This window comes from Schistosoma haematobium, chromosome 2 (genome assembly GCF_000699445.3).
Source record: "Schistosoma haematobium chromosome 2, whole genome shotgun sequence".
In the NCBI taxonomy this organism is placed as follows: Eukaryota; Metazoa; Platyhelminthes; class Trematoda; order Strigeidida; family Schistosomatidae; genus Schistosoma; species Schistosoma haematobium.
The window spans coordinates 10,753,718-10,777,435 of record NC_067197.1 but is presented as its reverse complement, the minus strand read 5'-3'; the positions used below and the strand labels follow the sequence as shown (position 1 = coordinate 10,777,435).

Sequence of the window (23,718 nt, the reverse complement as noted above, 5' to 3'; positions counted from 1 at the left end):
TCGCCGACCTATTCTTTAGATCAACCGAGGATTTGGGGATATGTTTCAAATGCTGGCTAGGATAAGTTTAATAAAGTTTCAGAATAGTTAGCAAAATGCTAATTTTTTCCGAACATGGATTGACGTAACAAATATGCTAGTGAACAAATCTTTCATGAGCGTCGCTGTAAATCATTAAGTTTTATTTTTAAGGGATTACATATAAACCGACTATGTTACATTAATTAGACAGTTACGTCATTAGTATTGTGTATGTTCTAGAATTTCGGTAGACGAGGTGTTGAGAGGGGAGTGCTTGGCCTGTCATAGGTTATTCCAAAATAGCTCAATTATTTAAGGAGGGAAGTAGTGTTTTACTTTCTTGAACGCAGAAACGTGATTTAATCTAAATAAAAAAACGGCCCATTTTTGTATTGGTTGTCTACTAATAGAAAATTATAGTTATCAAATATCAATCCATAGTAATTGAAATTAGCAAGAAAATCATATAAACACAGGACAGTGAAAACGTACATATCCTCTTAAAATAACAAAACAAAATGGACTAGAGAATCAGAATAAAAGTGATAAATCAAATAAAGAAGAAAACAACAAATCTGTGATCATATAACTAGTATGGCAACAAAAAGAAATATGACTAAATGACTTCAGGTAAGTTATCTATTTCATGTCACATGAATCAATGCTAAATTAAATGAATAGTGTATAATCAAAAGAAATAAACTAAAAAATATCCTTTGGTTGTTTTTTTGCTCGTATAATCAGTGAAATTCATGATTATAATAGTTTTAATTACCTGAATGTGACATTTTTAGTACTAACTGATCTCATTTTGGCTGGTGTGTAATAACTGACTGGTAGTTTACTGCCTCCTTATTCACTATTGCTTCATGATTATTGTCTTCAATTATCACTGCATCACCTCTAATGTTAGTAACAGTAGTTGTATTGGTGTTAATATCAGTATCGTTAGGTAGACAACATGTTGGAGGTGTCGTCAAAGCTTGCCTGTAATGTGCTCCAACTAGTATACAGATTATTGGTTTACAAGCTGCAAACATTGTATCCAATAATTGATTTATCATTCTGAATACTTCTGGATCATAGGTGATGTAATTCTCGGTTGAAATTACGTGTAGTAAAAATTTTGGGATTTTACAAATCAACAAAATTAGTCCAATACAAACTGCTGTTATAACATTAGCATTTTCACGTGTCTCGTCTAATTGAGGCAATTGGAAGAAAAGATAGGATAACTCCTGTTCAATTGGATCCAAGTTTGTGAAATTACCGTTATTACGGTTGGTACTGGTAAATGATTTTTGAAAGGTATCATTCTTGTCAGGAGTAGACTGTTTTGTATTTGTTACTTTTCCAGATTTTTCTTGATTATTAAAGTCAGATGACCAGGATTTAGATAGATCCTCCGATTTTACACCTTCACGACATTCTTTACCACAGACACCTGTTCGACAGACACACGCACAAGCAGTTTCATTGCACAAGCTAGCTACGGCCTTCCACTTTGATGTATGTAAATTTACCATTTTTAAAACGATAGTTGTTATTAACAATCCACAAGCCAAATACGGTAAAAACATTTCAAGCGGAACTTTTAACCAATTATCCATTATATCCCTTTTTAAAACATTAAAAAGATTTGATCACTAAACAGAAATTTAATTGTTTATACTATTTGTGTATGGCTTGTTAATTATGAGCTTATTTAACTAGTATCCGTTATAAGTTGGGGTACAAATCCAGTACAAAAATACTGACGATGTGAATTTGGATATATAAAGACCGTGATTTTCTTCGAGGATATACACTTACTAAAATTGAGTGCTAGGAAATATTCAACCTACGAAAACTGAACAACGGACCTACTGAACATCAGTGTGGTATCACTTTGTTTAATGGCTGAACTGAAGTGCTCAGCTAACGAAATCCAATAATCAATCGTTTTCACTCACCACTTAATGACGAGTATGTAAAACCTCGGATGGATGGAAAAAGCAGAAAGCTAATTTATGATAAGACGCTAGGATAAGAAACAGTCCTGGCTTCCTAAATAATTAGAACAACACATATAAGCGCTTATATGTGTTGTTCTAATTTTCACAATGGGAATCTTCAATATCCTAAATAATCCACAAAAATCATCCAACCAGGTAACTTCAGAAGTTATGACATACCTCATAACAGAAGATGATGTTAATCTTACCATTGCTTTCTGTTGTGCTATTTATAAACAGTGTAGTGGCGTTTCTTGACCAAAAGGAATCTATTTTAATTACGTTTTTATAAACCCTTTAATTCCAAATCTATTAAAATTACTATTTCTATCTTCTAATTCTCTACAATATTATCGTCTCACTTTGTTTCGCACATTTCTTGATGTACTATTGTAGTAAGACAACTGTGTAATAATAACACGGGTATATTCTTCGATACATTGTTTTATCATGATCAATCTAAATGACTTTTCTACTTTATTTTGCTACTCTGCTCGTAATTAACTGGATGTCACAATAACAACAGAGCAGCCTTTAACTAACTAAGAGATCAAGTTTTATACATGTACTGCTCGTCGATAATAACAGATCCTAATGTCTGTTAAACAGTTTTTCTTGAAGTCAACACCCCAGGTCTCTATAAAGAATCATTTTATGAAAGTCAACATCGAAATACAACATATATTGACTTGTTTTAAATACATCTAGTCTTACTTTTGCTATGAATCTTCAATTAGTCATCATTTCAACATATTTCTTTTTTAAAGTTGCAACAATCTAATTTAGTGTGATAGATTATGCATTCCTTTTCAGTTTGTGTGAAAAACAAAATTTTCTTGAAATGCATCAATTTCTCAGTTATAAATACTAAGTTTTTTGATAGTACACAAAAAATTTAAAAGCATTTTGAAGACAATGTTCTAACATAAGTCACACATTATAAAAAGATATTGAAACGCCCATTTTTAAATTTCGATGTTTTTAGTCTCCTTATGGATAATAAAATTGACATAATACAAGGTATTAGTATTAACTGCTTTAATGAATTCCCTTAGTAATGGTCCAAAATACATTTTAGCGATGTATACACACTTCAATTTGCTTGAATCATTCGTTGTGCAAACTGTGAAGAAAAAAGATTATAAGCAATTGCCACTGACAATAAATATGAGGCGTTATTTACACATTTATTTGAACACATAAATATCGGTAAAAAGGGGCACCGAATACATATGTGCCTCACAAGTCACTTGATTTGTGTGTGCGCTGTGATACTGCCCGGGTACCCGTCAGTTTGGAATCAGGGTTTTCCCACTCTACAAGGTGGACCTTCCAGATCCACTAACCCATTTAAAGCGCCGAACATTCGCTTTTCATCTTCTCAATTTCGTGAACAACACCCCCATCGCATGAAGGCAGTGAGTAGGACTTCCCTGGCGGTGACTGTATATGCGTGGCCATGTGAGAGTATTTCGAGAGGGAGAGCTAACTCTCCCAACCCTTGGTCGTACCAGAGGATTTGGGGGCGTTAATCATGTGTATTCACTACAAAATATTTCCACAAAGAGTTGCGAAATATATTCATTTAGAAGATACAACGCGCCACAATATGACAAGAGACTTATAATATTAAAAATATAATCTAATCAAAAAATTACTTCACGTAAGAAGCGCTGTAAACTTTAGTTTTGAAAAAAATTCTTTAGAGCTATCAAATGAAGTGAATATTCGATTTGATTTACCGAAACATCTCCGTTTTGCCAAGTTGAGTGAGCAAAACACGTACAACCTTTTTATCTGGATATTCCACATAAGTATATTCAAAAAATTTGCATCCCATATAAGCAATACATAGGAAAAACACCGCTATTACGATTTTCACGGATTCAAGTTGTGAACACAATGATTTGGAATGTGGGCCCAAATTCAAATAAAGTAGACGATTGATTAATAATGCTATGGTTAACCAAACCTAAAATGAAAATTTTAAAGAAGTGGGAAGAATTACTGAGAATGCCAGTCAATCGGTACTATGTGACTTAGACTTCATAGCTATTGGAGGATGTCTAAAATGATCAGATTTCTCGTCTAAATTGAGAACTCTTTAACAGTTCATGCCCTAGACTAAGGCTTTGTAGTGGATATGTCGAAATACAACCAAGATAACTAATTTATATCTTATGAGAGTAGTTGGAACTGAACTAAATCATCATAAAGCGAAGTATTTATTACTACTTTTGACTTGGTTAGGTGTCTATTACAATTTATATTTTACAAAAGTGACGTTGTTTGAGACCTAATTTTTGAATAAATGTAAATCCAAATACATGTTTTAAAGAAATTGATTGCAATAATGCACAAGCGTTGCTGAGGACTTCTTACTGTGACAACATCTATCGTGATGAATATATCTATTGTTAGTTATTTACATATTCTTTGCTTATTATTATTTATATTTCATAGTTCAGCTAGAAAGAAACGAAAATTAAATGATGTATAATTTAAAGTTATTTTGCTTCAATTATTGGTGTAAACTATTTTCAATTTAATGGCTACTATCAGTACTAATAATAAAAAAGCAACTAAATACAATTAAACAAGATAATCTTGAAATGAATTTATTGTTTTAAACATTCATTAATTTTTCTTAGCTAAGTGAATATTCTGATAGAGAATTAAGCTCCAAAGTCAGATGAATAGTGTTATCTTTAAGAGCATTTTTATGAAAAGACCGACAAAATGGGTAGCTTTGATGAACAGCAATTGACGTTGCCAATTAAGATGACATCTCAGTCAGTCAGCCACAAATTAGGACCAGGCACATATATGTATCGGTCCAAGTTGCCACACTTCATTAGCACAACAAGGTGAACAAATTCATAGTAGTTACTTTAATGGTAGTAATATGTAAAAGAAAGATTGCATATAAGGATGTAGTACAGAAAGGAAGAATTAGTTCGTAGAGAAAAAGTATAAAGTAATTTTAATAAATAATGGGAATTTTTCAGTTATTTTATTCTCACGGTTTAAGGAAAGACAAAGAGTGTACACACCTACACCATTGTGAGTGATTCTGAGCCATGTCGCCCAGTCTTCAACCATTGGTTACGATAGATGACAGCCCACCACAACCTCAAATTTCTTAAGTAGCGTCTAACCAGAGAGCCCTCAGTAGCTTCGCCTACTTTTTTAGGGACACTTTACAATGACAGATACTGCTATAAAAGCTGTCAAATCAAATGCAACTTGTAAGTTAAGAAATATGACTACAGTTGGAAGTCCATAAACATCCGTTCCGAAACTTGTCTCGAAGCGAGCATTTGATCTACACATCTATCTAGCCTGCTTTTTACAGGTTTGTTGTTACTGAGCTTCCTGAAAGCGTAAGATGATTATCAAAGCAACTATTTCAGAAATTCAACTGTATGTAATTGCTTCCTACAATTGAGACCACTCTGAAATTAATCATTTTTTTGGTCTTCATCATGTTCAAAAATCAAAAGGATGAACTTTCGGGGATTTATCAATGCAGAAGCTACCGTTATCTGTATTTTTAGTTATCACCTATCACGCACTTGCATACTTTCGTATTCCCACTTTCATATCATTCTTGTTGTTCTTATATATTTTCGTTACACGAAACACCTATTTATAGCATATCAGTACACCATAACTGGTTACAGTGTGGCGTTAGTAGGTGTTACCTTTATTCAGCAACTATTCTATCAGTGAAAAAAGTGTGGAATTTATTGTGATGTGATATTTGAACGCTGTAGGTTATAAGATGTCCAATAGACCTATTATAGCTAGTTGGTTTTTCATTAACCACTAAGCACTAGATGTTTAAAACTGAAATTTGATACTTAGAATACTAGATATTTAAGATGAGCAGCTGAATAGTATCTTCAGACTGTCATCTAACGGGAGTAGTTTAAATCCTAGCACACGTGCCTTTACTTAGATAATGAGATATATTTCTAATTAAAATCAGTTTAATAAGTTCATTATAACTTACAACCAACAGTTCACATATCTGTATGACAGGCAGGCCATATGGAATCAAGTAACCAGAAAACTGTCCATACATTTCCATTTGTTCAATAAATGATGGTGGCAGATAGTGAATAACATTAATTAATAATGATAACCCCATAAAAACACAATCAAATATTGCCATCGCACTCAAATAAACAGTAGCTCCAGAACGATTCAATCCAAAGTTATAAGCTGAGAAAAGAACTATATTGCTTATAATCCCACATAAGCACAAAGTAAAACAGACAACACCCAAAATACAATGATTTGGATAACTATTATATTGCTTATCACATATATAATCATCATAACATCCAGTTACATTATTCCCAATATGTTGCATATAGTTAAAAACCGATATTGATGAAGAATTTGGCAAAGATTCTTCTACTGGTGGACTAACGTTAAGGTACGATGAAGTGGCTGGAGTAATTAATCCCATATGTCTGTTCAGCAATAAAGTATAAACAAGAGGAAATAGGATAAAGAGACATTTTCATTGTGAACATGATGATCACTTCGTCAGTTAAGATATGTAAGGAAACGCTAATTATTAGAATAGAAACGGATGCTGATTGAATGTCTAGGACTTAATTGTTAATGGAAAATGATCGTGTTTACAATCTTACATTAACAAGCATAGACCTTTTAACTGTTGCTACAATCAATGCTATGGGATACTCTTTTTCATAAATTATATATTTATAATATTTTATCCAGTCTATCAAACTTATTTACACCTTCGCTATACTATACTGATGTATCTTCAAAATAACTTCCAACTAAACTCCTTCATGCAATTAATTAAAACCCGTTTTGTAATTATGATTTCAAATACCACAGGTTGTATGCAGCTAACGGGAATCATATAAGATAAGATGAATTCATTCCATTCCGCTAGAATTTTTGTTCTTGTTCTCTTCAAGATGATAAAAGGGACTATGTGTATAAAATTAGTGTGTACTTTACACTGTGTCTGTGTATCTGATTATTTCAAGCTACAGCATTCATAGTGATGTACATCCCATGTTGACTTAACATCTTGATAATCTAAGGTGTGATAATGAGAATCATTCTGTGATTATACTGTTACCATACAATAATAGTGGTGTCATTACTTGGATAATTGATTTTTGGCTATATCGTAGTTCTTTTGCTGTTTTATATTACTAATGCAACCGCCACTGATGAATGTTGAGAAGTCAACTAGTATGAATTTAAGTGTTAAGTTTTCTAAAATAACAATAAATTAGGAGAACACTTCGCCTTAAATAGTGTAATACCAATCGCTACTATATATGCTGGATCACATTTGTTAACTAATCGGTCAGCTTGATAAGGTTACGCATAAATTTAGGTGCGCTTTTTTATGCTACATTGAAAGAGCTAATGAACTCATCCCAAATCCGTAGTATAAATGACAAACGTATTGGTACCTATGTGACAGACAAACTGATTGTCATAACTACAGTGGTAGAAACAATGAATTGAACGATGGAGAAATACTAGTGAAAGATTTTATCCAGATGGACTCGATATTATTTTGCAAACTAGTGCACTTTAGAATGTGATAAGTCACTGAACTCATTAGTCAAGCACACAATAAGTAGCAATAACTAAAACCGTTCATGAATTTCGTAACGTTTCATAAACCCGAAATTTCCCCAAATATTTTCAGGATTTCCCCGAAACTTTGAGAATTTTCCACAGATATGGGAAAACTTTGAGGGTTTTCGTGCCCTCTCCCTAAAGTTTTCTATTACACCTTCTCCAAAATTTGCCCGGAACGGATGTTTCCCCAAAAATAGGGAGGTTAGGACCTTAAGACGCCATCAAAATATAAAAAGTTCTCAACTGATCAACACAAAAAGCCCGTACCTCTTTTCGTATTCCGCACCACTCATCGGGGAGCATGGATCAGAGGGACTCAAGCATTGGAGATGAATACACCATTCGTGGACTTTTTCGATGCTTTCTGCAAGTCCATACTGACAAAATTCTTTGTACTTCAAAACATCGAGCGAGTAATTCCGGTAAACTTCATAACTATGCTTGAAAACATCATCTACATTGGGAAGTTCATCAATTCGATACAGCTGATCCATCGGTCAGAACACCAAACGACCGTCAAGACATTACCAACGGCCCTTAGTATTAGCGTAACCAAACAACTGACAATAAGAAACTGTAGATTCAATTATTTTTCTGTCCAGTGTCCCATCAGTAGGTGTATCTGATTCAAAATACAACATTTTATGTCTTTAGGACGTTAAAAATATTATACTTTCGGTATTTTAAATGGACCGTGGCATTATTCCTGCTTAAATCCCACTGTCAATAAAAGGTTGTAGGGCCAGTGAAATGTCACTGAGCCCTAGCCAAATCATCCGGCAGTTGGATCACTGAATGTCGAGCAGATCATCGCTCCCTGCCAAGGTCATGTACAAGCAACGCGCATTAGTTAATCATACGCTATGGACTGGCCCATGCGGCAGTGGTCTTACTTTCGCTTGTATCTACCTTAACTAATATATTTCTGTGATAACGTCCTCTGTGTTGTACAGTCTTCAAAGCATCTATGGTACCGTGATACGTCAATGGGGTAGTCCACGTAAGGTGCTGACCACAAGGTGTGACTTCGACATTAGCTAGTTTGTCACACCATTCATGTCTAACTCGAGTAGGCCTCCAATCATTTCGACATAGATCATCTACGTTGGTGATCTACAAGGTGTTCAAAACTGAACTGTCATTGACTCTGTATGTTTTTTGTTCGAGCGAAACAATACTCATCCAAGAGGCAACAAGCATTCCGGGGCTGGCTAACAGAAAGATTGATGAGGGCTGCACTGGTAAAATGGGTACTGATAGCGAAGAATCCGTCAGTGTCGTAAGTGTTGTTACTGTATAGACTGTTATCCCATCATTGCAGGCTTTATATGTATCAGAAGTGATAGAGTTTCAGGTTGCAAGGGAGGAGACATAATGTTATATGTTAGGGATCACTTCGTATACAATCAGTCATATCGGGAGTGTTAGTGGTAAATGTGAGGTAGCGTGTTGTGCAATTAGGTCTAGACACGGTTTAGTGACCATTGGAGGAATATACCGTAGTCCGTGTTGTCTTGCTGACGACTTTATTTTAAAACACATCTGTTCTTGATGTAAGGCATAATGTGTCATCATTGCGGATTTTAATGCACTGCATATCAACTGAATAGAGCTTACTGATCCATATAGCTGTTTCGTTAGTGACCTTCTATCAACCACTATTCAATATGCACTTGTGCGATGTGTCGCAAAACCGACACATGTTGACGTGGAACACGATCCGTCACTGCTGGACCTTGTCCTTACACAACCCTGTGAAGATGTCATCGACATTCAACACCTTCTCCCACTAGTAAAAAGTGATTACGGGGCATTTTACTTCAAGTTTCGGACACATGGTATACAATACGTATCTGCTCCACCTCGTCCTAATATCTGGTGAGCTAATATGCAGGCAATCGTATACTGCGCCATCTCGATTTACTGGTCGGTCTATTCTGATGGATCGATCGAAGACGAGTGGTATAAGTTCATGGCCACATTCGAGTCAATAACATCACCGTTTATCCCTTGGTCAACACATTAGCTATCACATCATTCACCATGGATTTATAAGGAACGTCGAAAGCTGTTAAAGCGTAGGGAACACTTCTGTGACTTATTCTTGTCAACAGGACACGAATCATTCAAGTGTAAATACTAAAATATCCGGACTATGTGTAAAAAGACCATAGCTGTACTGCTTACGAAAGACAGTTGACGTAAGATAGACGTACCTGTCCGGAACGATTGTTTTCGTACGTTAAACGAAGAATAAAAGATAGTTATGGTATTCCTTCGTAAGTGTTACAAAAAATTGAGATTTACTGGCTGAACCAGATTATTCAAAAGCTGATAATTTTTCACAGTATTTTAACAAAGTCTACCCTAAATGTATTGTTAAAAGTACTCGTCTTAATCACACCGCCAATATACCAGCCATATGTGGCCGTAGACAGAGAGTGAGGGTCAATGGAACACTGTCTGAATGGAAGCCGGTCAAAAGTGGTGCACGCCAAGGCACCATCTTACGCCATCTACTTTTCCCTTTCACGCTAATCAATGTACGCTGTTGCTTGAGCCGTCGACATAATTGTTTACGGATGATGTCAAAATCTGGAAAACAACAAGAAGTGAGGCTAACCATTTTGATCTCCAAGCTGACTTAGATGGGTTAGCTCTATGGGCTCGGGGTTGGGGCTTAGAAGTTAATTCTAGGAACTGTGCTAATGCACCTCGGACACGGTAATAGTCACCACTATGCTACTGATGGTACATCTTTTCCACGCGTTCAAGAACATCAAGACTTAGGGGTAATAATAAGTCAAAGGCTTTCGTGCGTTATGGTCACTTCGCCGAGCATTCAAATGCTTTGACCAGGAAATGTTTCGAATTCTATATCGCACCTATGTAAGACCACATCTAGAGTACTGTAGCCAAGCAGCTAGTCCATCTCTGATAAAGGATACTAACTCGCTTGAGCGTGTTTAGCGTGTAGGAACAAAAATAGTGGAGGGTTTTTCTAAATTCCTTTACTATGAGCGTTTAAAACGCCTAAACCTTTTCCCCTTGTCGTCTCGTAGGACGCGAGGTGACCTTGTACCGGCATTTCGTATCTTTAATTATGATTTGGGTGATAATATGTCTTATTTTTTTGCTCCCTCCAGCACTAGTAATCTCCGAGGTCATAGCAAGAGGGTTCACAAACCGCGATTTAATAAACTTAAAGTGGGGTCCCGTTTTTCTCATCGAGTAGTCAGTGACTGTGACCCCTTACCCGAACAGACGGTATCAGCATTATCAGTGAACATTTTCGAGGAGAAGCTCGACCTTCGCTGGAAGGCAGTCTGTCAGAATTAACATAGGTTCACCAACCTACTATCCTTATTGCTGGAGACTGGTAGAAGTAGTGAATATGGACACATAAACCCAATTTCGGCGTGAATTTATCCTTACATCAAAGTTTATGTCATTCCGCGAGAAAACCCTCATCATTCCCATAAAAGCTTTACATTTCATGCTAAATCTGTTGATCAGTGATAACTGTATCACGTTCTCATCATACGCTGTTCCGTAAAAAACGATTTTCATACTGATGTAAAAATAATTTAGGACTGCTCATATCCTTAACCTGTTCCTTCAAAGCATTTTACAATGTGAATTACTCACTACAACTTTTTCTAAATTAGCCACTATATGCTTGGTGACAGTTTGCTGAGCATTGCAACTTTGGACATTAAACATAAATAAGCCAGTCTTCAGCGACAACAATAGTAGTTGCGTGGATCTGTGTCAATCCTACAGCTTTTTTCTAAGTGACGATCCAGCCTCACCCCGACAAGATTCAATGATAAGGCCGACATCACCTGGTCGGGTAATTCGGTTCAATCATTGGCCACTCCATGAGACAAACGGAACTCCACTCTGAATGTATCAGTTCACGGTTTTTGAACATACATGCTGTGACCTCGTAGATGATTCGTTCTAAAGAGAGCAAAAGCGTATGATACAATAACACTCAAACCAGTATTAGAGATACGGAATGCCGAAATACAAGATCATCCCGCGCTCTACGTTGTGATAAGAGGAAAAGATTAAGGCGTTTTTAGCATTACTCGTTAAACAGTTCGCAGATATCAGTCACTAAGTTTGTTTTTACAAGCTGAACACTCTCACGTGTATCAGCACTTTTATTCATAAATGTGCTAGCTGCTTGGACACAGTACTCTAGGTGTAGTCCAATACAGGTGGTATGCAAAATTCAGAACTCTTCAGTACATCTGAACGATCAAAAAACTGATCATAACGCTAGGAAACTTTTGGATGTTGCAACGTGCAGTTGTTTTTAAGTTATAGCTTACCGTTGCCCATAATTCGGCGTTTCCTGCGCACGTGGAAGCGATGTACCACTGATAAATTATTTGGAATCCAGTCTCACTACTGCACTTCATTTTGGGTTTTTACGGATGATTCAATTCTTCTCATTTTACGGACTTCCTAAACAATCCAATGCACTTACCAACCTAAGTAAACAGAGGTTAGTAAACAGAATCACAAAACAACCCATTAGTAGAGCAATGTCATGTTTAGTTTTAGTCACACATGCAGTTGACATTTACATCTCATCAACATTTAGCAAGTATCCGGAATTTCGAAAACCAAAGTACAAACCGTTGAGAGAAAACAGCGATGTTAGATGTGACAAATTTAAACTTATTTATGTTTTCGAAGACAGCGTGACTTTTCCCCGGAAAACAAGGAATTCCAAGAGACAACATGTTTTCTTTAAGCAGCCCATGGAAAGCCTAGTTGCATATGACCCTTGAAACAAATGGTGGTTGCTAACTCAGGGGTTATTATATTCAACGCAAAAGATTGATAGTTTCGGACTGTTACATAATACTTTAAGCCCGTGTCTTATTGACTTACTTGAGGCGCACAGATGTATTTTTGAGATCAACATTTGAATGAATTACAACCAAATCTTCATCTCACGTAGATAATCTTCAAATCAGATGTCATAACTCAGTTTATTTTTTGAATATTCTCTCATGTTATCTAAACGTCGCAACGGCTTACCAACGAGGTCATCACTCTGAAGACGCTCATAATAAGAATTGTTAGTTTGTAAGCTTGGATAAATAAGCATTTTACAAATAGCTGAAAGAAGGGTTCAGAAACATTATGTCGGTGAAGTTGTACAGTCTTCCACCAAAAAGCCTCTGATGTGTTGAAGCGATTCCATTGATAAATACTGATCTTGGTAAAGGCATGAACACATCGTGGTCCATAGGCAAGCCGTAGTTCACCTTTTCAGGGATTCGAGTTGCAATAAAACCGAATAAGAAACTGTAGAATTATGGTCTACTATGATATTAGTACTGCTCTAATAATAGACCTAATCCTAAATTTGTAGATTTGTCATGATATAACTGCCTAATCTATAAGATCTTACGTGGAAGTCACACCATCGACTACACCAACTCACTGTATCGTATCAATTACCAATACATGATGTAGAACAAGGTTAGGCTAGAGAAGGAACAATATATTTAACATGAATAGAAGATATAAGGTAACATTCAGAGGGACCACGCCTGCATGGCCGAGCCATGCCACTCGTTCGACTCCAGTCCATTCAATTCATTCTCCGCGCCTTCTCCATTGTTAGGTATTTCCCCGAGTTAAATATTGAATATCTATTTTCTGAGTAGTCTCGTGTTCACAGCTTTGTGGATTGTGTGGTTATTGTCCAATGCCACTACAAAACCATTGTTGCTGAAGTCATTCATAGTGCAACTTTCCTACTTTCAGGAGATTTATCGCCCCCCTATTTTCCTCACTTGATATTAAGAAAACCTCCGACGTATGCCGGCTCATAAGCATCACGGTTTTACTCAAGTCTATGTTCGTCCAATCCCATTTAACCAAAATCTTTGTACAAGTCAACCAACTGTGTATTACACACATTTATGTAGGAAGTAATTTATTAAAACACAATTTTATGAGCGAAGAATATTCTTTTCGATAATTTCTCATTAGGTTCTCATCAGATTGAAAAGAATATTCTGCGTTCACAAAATTATGTTTTAATATAATTGGAATTTTTCAGCGAGTAATTTATTAACCTAAACTTTTTGGTGCAACTTACAATGGATCTCGAAAGGTTTAAAGGCATGAATTTGAGTAGCATGCCATTGATTTAATCGGAAAATGTCTCAAGCGAACCCACTTTGACGTATGCATATATTTCGCGTAAAAAGCAAGACGATACATATACATAAGCAAACTGAAAATTTCGTCGCTAATCAATGCTAAATATTTTTGCTCTGATATTTTTGTAAATTTGGTGGGGCTTGTGGAAGTATTTTTCTTTATAATGTACTTCAGTTACTTATTTCAGACCTACTTTAAAAGTGACACGAAGATTAACGACCACCGTTGTACGTTTATTGATTATCAAGCGACCCCAATGTACAAATACAGATACCCGTACACTTCTACCAGTCTCAGGCTAACCGAATACTATCAATCAGTGCCAAACCTCCCACGTTTAAACATCTCAGAGAAGTTCAGGGACCTACATGATATCGTTAAAGTGCCGTGACTCGTAGACGTAAAGAACTTCAAAATAATGGCTAAGTAAAAATTCAACGCTGATGCTGACTTGTCTGTTTTGTGATGGCTAATAGCTGAAGGTACTCAGCCCATGCCTGATCAAAGCACAACTTAGTGTGAGATGTTCTTTCTGCAACATGTACTCAGTCCTTCTATTTATTGTTCCACTTCACTACAGATTCAAAGGGAATTTTCCTCATAAATATCACCTTCGTAAATCGTTTCCGCTGCAGTCGTCTTCGAGTAGATTCAAATTAGTACGGACTGGTTGTGTCACATTCAGCGTATCCTCATAATTTACCCCGCATGTGTACATTCTTGAAACTCACTGATATCTAGGCAGTCTCAATCACTTCTTTGTACTCTCTCAAGCTACCTCTGTGTATTTTCTTTCAGATTCTAAATGGCGACTCATACAGTTGTATCGAAGCCACTTTTGTGTTATTTTGCTCACAACCCCTAGTAACATGTTTGGTCTTTTGGTAATGGACACAAAAGTTCGTTGTTCGAAAGCTTATGTGAATAACTTAAATCATGTGTGATTTCTAAAAGAAGAATACTGATGCTAACTGCAATTTTGTAGTCAGTTTTTGTCGTAATCTGATGCAACATCAGTCAGTCTACTCGATTCATCCTATGAAAAATTAGTACTACTTCATTCAGTATTATATGCTTGAGCGAGAGCGTTTCAACGTGTTTTATGTCCAGAAAAACTAGTAAGGACTGATGGAACTATTTATTTCGGGGTTTCACTTACTGCTACAAATGAAATTAATTTCACTTGTACAATTGGATGCTTAGGATCTGATAAGCCATATGCTGTAATTCATAACATATCGTCAGTTATTTTTAACTTGAGTGCAAATATTATGCAGCTTATGTCGACGTTTTATGGACATGAACATCCATAGAAATTTGACATCGGAGTATCAAGTTTGTAATCCCCTTTGTCATCTGAAGAGGAACTTATAACGTCGGATTCATGTCTTCAGCAAGAAGACGTAAGGTGCTAATTTGCAAGTCAACAAATAAACTGGATTATTTGTTCTTATTCCAGATGGTCATGTTGAGGCGGTTAATGGAAGATAGTCCTAATACGTACATGAGTTATATGTTGTCACACGTTGTGGCATCTGAAGTTTCCAGCGATCTCACAATACGTGGCTATTCATCGAAAAGTGCAATTCAGAAGTGCAGGCTTTACGGCTCCATATGAAGTAAGAACCGTTCTTGCCAACCTTTACGTGCGTTGACTTTGTAGTGACATTGAACAATAACCACACAATCCACAAAGCTGAACAAGAGACTACTCAGAAAATAGATATTCAATATTTAACTCGGGATTAGGTCTATTATTAGAGCAGTACTAATATCATAATAGACCATAGTTCTACAACTCGTTTCGTATCTTAATTCGTCAAGGAAAAACAACTTGCTTTGGTTCATGATGCAAAGGTAGTTTCAGGACATGAGAGGCAAAATACAAAGACGTTATCGGAGAAAACAAAAACATGTATGCACTAGTTTAAATTCACAACCGTCGATATCTGTTTTATTTGCGCATTGTTTAGCAATAACGAATAAAACTGTAAGTTACACTTCACGTAGGAGAAAACTAGACGATTCGGTGACACTCATAACAGAAAAAAAGAAAATTGAGCATTATTTTCGCACGACGGGCGGAGAAGCAGACATTTGGGCGCATTTCATCATTGCTTTTCGTTTATTTTCTAACGTAATGTTCCCTTTATTTCTCTCTTGTTTTCCTTTATTTCCCCTTCATTGGTTGTTTGGCTTTCTATAGGAAAGAAACAGTTTTCGTAACATTGTATGCTGCTAAATAGCATTTTATATTCAGCTGTTCTTTTCTCAGAGGATAACAATGGAAAACCGCCCTTTATTTTATTTAGCTTAAAAATAGGAGCATTGCATATTGAACAATAGGGTGAATATATATGTATTGCTTACCTTGGGTTCTGACTCACGTTTGAATTTCCACTGTAATGACTACGTTTGCAACGCGTTTGTGTGGTTATTCTGTAGTTGGTGATACTTACAAGACCGCACTAGATGTTTACAACTGGGTCAAGAAAAAAGAGTCTGTAGGCCCAATTATACAAACAGCTGAAGATAAAGCTATTTCTGTGATCAAACCAATTGTTGAAAGCGGTAAGGTTGTATTTATAGTAGATTACATATAAAAGCAGACCGGTTCATACTTTGCCTTAAATCCCTTACTATATAACATGTAATCGACGTTTCAGAATTAAAAATTATTTGTCATTCGATGATAATATACGCGTTGCGTTTTCCCTACCTCCTGCCCTGAAGTGTTTTCTGAAAAGAGGTTTTTTAGGGTATACTTCTGGTGTAAGGTGTGAATCTTGGTACTACCTGAAGTAATGATGTCTGTAATGATCTCGGTCAGTGTTTAGTTGTGACAGTTAGGTTTATGAATTTTCAATTATCTCAATCAATTTCTTTTTTTTATATACTAGCCTTATAAATTAGATCAGTGAAAGTTTTAGGGCTAGAAGTTCTCACCATTGTAAGAATTTCTAGGTAACTAATAGACCATGTAGAACAGTTTATAACTAAGGTGTAAAGTACACTAGTTTTATAAAGCACAACATTCACTAAATGAGGATTCAGTCAACTGAAAACATATCATATGTATTTACTTAAGTTAGACAAATTTGGGCCAGTTGGTGCTGCTTCGTGGCATTTGCTTAAGAGGATCGTTACTAAAGCTGGATGTGATGAGTTTGTTTAGGGAGAACTTTTGTGTGTAATTCTTTGCTCTACAGTGGTCATTTCTCTTCTTTATCGTAAAATGCACGTATGTTACACTTATTTGTGAGTAATAGCAAAATGTTTTAACACCGGATGGTTGGGGCTTACCACTTAATTTGATTTCTGAGTATATCTGTACGTTCCGATTAGAAAAACTCGAAATGTCAATTATATTTGAGGTTATTCAGAGTGTATTGGGTATCCTTGAAAATGTGGTATCTTCGCATAGATAGTTTGAGCGAAAACGTTTTTGTGTTTTACAGGAATTGTCCAAAAGATCGATGATATGGCTTGTCAACATGTTCTGGATCGTGCTGAAGCAGCGTGCGCACAGATTAAGAACACTTCAAATGAATGTATAATTCTACCCACTGCAAGCCGTGCCCTGAATATTGCTGAGGCTTGTGCTAATCTGTATCTTCCGAAAGATGATGTAAGTATTTGCATTTTGAAACAAAAGTTGAGTTATCTTGAAACATTTTGTATTATTTTAAAGATTACTTATTTAAATTACTACTGTCAGTTTTTTTGTCTCATAGGATCCAAAGTTCTCTATAGGAGGTGATGCTACACCAACAGAACGACTCGTGCGCCTACAACATAGAGCATCAATACATGCTGTTACATTAATTCATTCAACAGTTGATCGTGCTAATTCACTTCTGTCTACGCTTGCGACTTACGGAAGTAACCTAAATCAAACAGTTTCAAAGGCTACCATTAGAAATACTCTTTCACAAGCTATTGCTTTGTATGAATTAGCTTACTCTACTGCTAAGGCTGTAAGCCTTCCTATAGTTGCACGTTGTATTACTGTTATTCTCGAGAATGTTCGGAAACTTGAGGATCAAATTAAAGAGGTTAGTTTTTTGGCAAATATTCCCCGTTTCATTCCCATGCTTTAATATCTTTAAAATGCGACTTTTAGCCCCAAAGGTAATCTGATTACTGGTATGATGAAAATATGAGTTACTTAAGATTAAAAGTAGTACAAAAAACTAGTTATCTACTAATGCTTTTTAAAAAAATAATTAAAATACAATGTTATTGGGCGAACATAATTCTAGTGTATTTCACTAAATTAGATTGAACCAAATGATCTCATTTTATTTGGATTTCACTTAGCTTACTGGTAACGTCCGTATTCTTAGTATTATGTTAGTGTATAAGTCCAAACAGTATGATCAAGTTTATGAGGGCTTCAAGTATAGCTTACTGAGTACTAGCACCCAGATAGATAAGGCTTTTATGTTGATTAATTGTACACGTTGGTGACAATGAACACTAGCTAATCATGTTGATTAATGGTCATATTAAGTTCCTTGAGCTTAAAAAAATTAAAGCTATTTGGTGATGAATTGATATTCATCCGCGAAACCAACTATAAAATGTTGATCAACTTAAACCAAGCCACGACTATTCTACTTAGAGCACATATTTCCACTGAATGTTTGTTTGATTGCTTCTGTCAACTACCAGTAGGATTCTGTTAACAGCTTTATAATGATTTATGTTTCTAGAGTACGAGTGAGATTTGATAGGATAGTTTTCTGAGCAAAGCGAATGAATGACATCAAGATTAGCATAAAATAATTCTTCTAGGGTTTTAGTATGAAAATAATTTCCTGAAGTATTAGTGTAGTGTTATTCTAATTTCCTATCCTTATATGCAATCTTTCTTTTATATATTACCATCCCTGAATTAACTACTTTTATGAATCCGGTGTTCATCTTGTTGTGTTAATGAGGTATAGCAACTTGGACTGATGCATATATGTACCTGGTCCTACGTTGTAGCTGACTGACTGATCCTAATTTCCTCTAGTACACTACAGCTTCACTAGACTTCCTCAGTTAAAAATTTTAGGTCCATGCAATTTCCCTAATAATTTTGAAAAAAAATTAATTAGGTGAAATAAAATAACCCTATTAACGGCTAGTCATCGGTTAGGAACAACATAGAATTACAGAATTTATCTGATAATTAGTACAAAAGTAACGTATTGTGTCAAGAAACAAGCTCAGGAGTCAGTCACCTCGAAAGGACAAGAATTCTGACTTGATTAAGCTACAATTTCCAATATTTCTGATTAACACTGTGGGCAACAACTATGCTCAGAGTAAATGGGAAGAGTTTGTGCTTTATCAACGCTTGTTAGTTAACAAAATTTATTTCTCAGGGAAAAGAAAATGTATCTTGACTATGAACGATTATATCATAGTAATTGATGGTTGGTCGAAATCTCTAGATTTCAAGAATGAACATAAGCCGCGTTAAGTTCTTTTAGTTTAATTCGTTATCAGCAGAGAAAACATTTTTGTTTTTTTGTGTGTGATCTGAACTGATTAAGTTTAGAAAGAAAGTTTTAACCGGTTCACTTTTCCCTCGTGGTTGGATATTAAACTGGGTTTTGTCTCTACTTTGTTCTTTAGTCAAAAGGAATAAACTGGATGGATTTGAAAAGACTAGTGACGCTCCTTGAACACATGAAAGAACGTTTAGATGTACAAGAACCAGTTACAGAAATCGAACTCGAACCGATCACTGAGAAGCCAACATTTTCTCTCGTAAGTGGAGATGTTTATGAACTCACATTCTAGGACCTGTTTATACCTTCACTAAAGCGCATAAGTAAAACGGAAGGGTTGTGAATTTGTCAGTGCGATGAAGCTCTAGCTTGGTTATGTGTATTCGAATCTAAATTATTAGGTCATGTAATCAATTTACATTGAATCTATTGAATCCTTATTGGCTATGCGTTGTTATCCATCTCAAATTTATGGTTCACATTTTTGTACTTATGTCCGTGCGGCTATTTCGAGTTGAATAACTATGATAAAAGAATATTTAAAACTCAGTTTATGTGTGAAATTATCCCGGTCAAGTGATGAAAACAGACATCATTTGTGGACTCCACTTATCATAAACTCGGATGGAAATTCTTATGAAATCCTTGCCGGACTACTTTATTTTACATAAAATTTCTAGTAACGTATGTTCTCCCCGTACGAGTAAAGAACTTGCTGGTGTTAGCATCACTGCCTGTTTATCAGAATCTGGTGGAGAATAAAAATACTGATCCACCCTCATCCAGACGTATAATCGTATTAATCTCCCTAAGTTTTCTACTCTCGAGATTCAGTTAGACGTCAATTTTACTCTATAGCGATACTTTGAGAACATATCTCAACTAAAAATTTCTGGATATACTTATGTATAATTAATATGCTCAATTTAGAACGGATAGCTTCAAATTGTTGGGAAGCATAGTATAGTAAAAGAGGAAATCTATGCTTCTAGAAATTTTAGTTATTAAGACGAAGACTCACAAACACACTGGATGTAGACATCAAAAGAATAAAAATTTTGATAGAGTTTTGTTCCCTGAGTTGGATGGTTTAGTCATGAAGATTTCATCGTTATTCTGAACGACGTCATAAGCATAAACTTCAGGTAGAAGTGAAGTGTCCGAATTCCTTCACATATGGCTCACAGCTTGTCCTGTAGACCTTGATCTTGATTGGTTATTGTTGACCCTTAACCTGTCATTGTTTACCGTCTGAAAAAAATCAATAACAACTGGAAAGAATTGCCTAGCACAGGGTTGGTTAAATAATCCTGATCGGCAGCCTATGCTCTATTTCACAAGGTAATAGGTATAAGTCCACTGTCCGTTCCTGAAGAAATTTGAATTTAACTCGGGAAGTTGGAGTCATGTGATTTCGATGACTAAGGTTTCTTCAAATATAACTTTGTGGTAGATGATAGGTGGGATAAAATCTGTGTACTGCAATGCACTCGTTAGTCAGTGACAAAATATTAAAATTCTCTGAATATTAAACCGAAAAATGATTCTCTCTAATTACTATTATCTCTATCATTTTAAAATAAGTGTATGACTCATTTGTTTTATTTTAATTTCATTACACTTAGAGTTCTTATTTTCCAAGTAATTTGATCGTATTAATGAATATTTTAAGGTTTCAGTACATTTATTCATAATTATTTTCCGCTTCGTTTGGCACACATGTTTTTGTCTCCTTACATATTTATTTTCAATCCGGAGTTTTTGTCATTTCATTGTGGTGTATGTTTGTTGCAATATAGAGTTGTAGTTCAACCATGTTAAATAAAAAAATTCACCCTTACATTTTAAATGATGTACTTTGCCTTAAACCTGGACACGTTTTTGGACTATTAATTTGGATATGAAGTTGTAAAACCATAAGATAATTTATTGAAAATATATTTTCCATTCATATTTCTGTGCTTTATTGTAAATATCTAAAAATATGCTCTTTTATGTGATAATAAATCATACCTACTTTTGTCAGTCTCGTTGATGTGAAATCCCAATTTGCACTTTATTAATAATTTTTATGCATTTTGAGATTGATACTCCTCCTGCTGCTTTTCTCCCTTTTATATTGCTTTCTCCCCAGAAATTAGTTTAGAATTTTTTTGATTGATCTCAATCTGAAGAAGGTCGTCTTTCAATGTGTAGCTTATCGACAAATATTTATTGGTATTTGCAGTTAGGTGGTCATGAAGTACAAAAAGTATTTTACAGGATTCTAACAATAATTAGTTCTCCAATAAATGGCTCTTATTAGGCAGCTAGTATTTATTTAGATACTAGGAATTGATATCCTAAAAAGAACATTCTATCAAATTTAGTAAGATTTAAATATAAAAATTATATTGGGAATCATAAGTAGTGCAAACTACTAACTGGAATCAATCTTATATAGATATCAGATTAGGTATTATTTCACTGTGTTAGCTGGAGGTAATTTGTGTCATACGGTATGGTTGCTTAATAGCTCTACAGTTCTCCTCAGTTTTAAACCTTTGATTTTTACACTTAATAATTTTAATACCCTATTTTTGGTTTCCCAAAGTATTCATTTGTGTTTTGACAAGACTTACATTTACTTTTTTAATGTTGCGAAAGTTTTCTTTGTTTTGGAATACAGTTGTTAATTTTTATCTTTGTGCGAAAATGTTCATTTTGTATACTCTCACTATTTTCTGATAATCAAAGTTTAGACACTTCTGTGTTTATAAATGTTGGTCATGTTCTATCAATCCTGGTTTTCATCGCTGACTGATCAGCTGAACAGTAATAGGAAACCAGAAAGTATTCAATTATTTTGTCGCAGTCAGAGGCTCTCTTCAACAGTTTAGATCATTCACAGCCCCATTAGTGATTGAACCCAGGGCTTGTATGTTTCACAATCAGTACTTTATCGTCCGACCACTTAGGTGAAATACAACGTGCTAAATTTACCACATTAGTCAATTGACAATATATCGATAATAAGGTAAATACTATCCCATATGTTTAGACTTCAGTCACATTATCCAGTTTAAACGTTTAATGTAGTCTATAACTTCGTTAATACATCTGTGTCTTGCATGATTATTAATTCACTGGATCAATTTACGTATATTAACCCGTTTTATACACACAAGTTACCTCTTTACATATTTGTAATATCTTTGGATATTTTTGAAATTTTTACTTTTTAGATTTCTGGTGATAATGATGAATCCGATACAAATGTGAACGATTCATAAATAAATAATATTTTTTTATCATTATTATTACTATTTTCAATATTACAATAGAATAGATTTGCTTTCATGAACTCTGTTGATAATAATTTGTGTTTTTTCCTCTGCATAATTTTGATTGATATTATTATTCGCATCTATTGATTTGACTTCTTTTATAATAAAAATATAAGTTTATTGTTAAAATAGTCAATGCTTTTAACAGTGCCTTTGCCATTTTGTAGTGTTTAGTTGTGTCTCTTAGTTCAGATTGTTGCGTAGATTACATATTTAGTTGCTATAGAAAGTATATTTGGAGGGGTCCTATTTCAAATAGACTTCTGACTGTTGTATGAATTCCCCCAAAAAAATCTATGTAAAACGTTTACAAAATTCATGCTTTTTTGGAAGCTGGAACCCACGTCATCCATTAGTGCATTTCAAAGATGTTTCTTGAACAGGATTATTCACAGAAAATTTTCTCTCTGAAAGTGCTGTGGTCTTCAGCATTGAATCTTATGTAGGACAGAGCCATAGGTCATTTGCAATCCAAAAATCTTTTTCAGTGCTAATCGAGGATATTGTACTGTATATTGACCTTTGATGTTCCTTCGCCAGTGGTAATCATCTCAATGCTGTTAATTACGTTGAACTAGAATTATAGAGTTTTAAAACAATTAGTCCCTTTGATAAATTTCGATAATGCAATGAGAAGACGTAGTTTATCAGAATTATGTGATATATTTGCGCAATACATTTCGAACAATCTGATCACACATATACTTGTTAAGAACATTTATATATGAAAAACCTGTCTAGTTGACCTTTTAATTTTTCATATATAAATGTTCTTAACAAGTATATGTGTGATCAGATTGTTCGAAATGTATTGCGCAAATATATCACATAATTCTGATAAACTACGTCTTCTCATTGCATTATCGAAATTTATAGAGTTTTGTTGGATTCTCGTCGAATTGTTTATCAATGTAAGTTCTAACTGACTGATGAAATCGAACTCTAATAACTCATGTGATTAGTTCATATTGATTAGTCGGGGTTCTAAAATGGAGAGTATTGCCGCTACCTTTTAATTACAGAAATGTTCAC

At 35.0% G+C, this 23,718-nt stretch overlaps 2 protein-coding genes across 6 annotated transcripts; one reads left to right on the top strand and one right to left on the bottom strand.

The window, feature by feature from the left end:
• Nucleotides 1-405: 405 nt before the first annotated feature.
• On the bottom strand, nt 406-8,155 carry MS3_00006180 (uncharacterized protein; the record flags this gene model as incomplete). Its single annotated transcript, XM_012939579.3, has 4 exons — nt 406-1,638; nt 3,758-3,987; nt 6,031-6,496; nt 7,929-8,155. 4 exons carry the CDS (start codon nt 8,153-8,155, stop codon nt 828-830), a joined length of 1,734 nt encoding a protein of 577 aa, XP_012795033.1. The 3' UTR covers nt 406-827.
• An 8,081-nt stretch (nt 8,156-16,236) lies between these two features.
• Nucleotides 16,237-22,817, top strand: MS3_00006179 (uncharacterized protein; the record flags this gene model as incomplete). 5 transcript variants are annotated; one of them, XM_051214298.1, is made up of 6 exons in its annotated part: nt 16,237-16,427; nt 17,315-17,484; nt 17,591-17,911; nt 19,485-19,619; nt 20,986-21,001; nt 22,585-22,817. In XM_051214298.1, the coding sequence occupies exons 1-6, from the start codon at nt 16,262-16,264 to the stop codon at nt 22,593-22,595; spliced, it is 819 nt and encodes a 272-aa protein (XP_051067452.1). In that variant the 5' UTR covers nt 16,237-16,261. The 5 variants fall into 5 exon arrangements, with proteins under 5 accessions (XP_051067452.1, XP_051067454.1, XP_012795032.1 ...); XM_051214300.1 differs by having other exon boundaries at nt 17,315-17,911; nt 22,585-22,815; XM_012939578.3 differs by lacking the exon at nt 20,986-21,001 and having other exon boundaries at nt 22,585-22,632.
• Between the last annotated feature and the right edge of the window lie 901 nt (nt 22,818-23,718).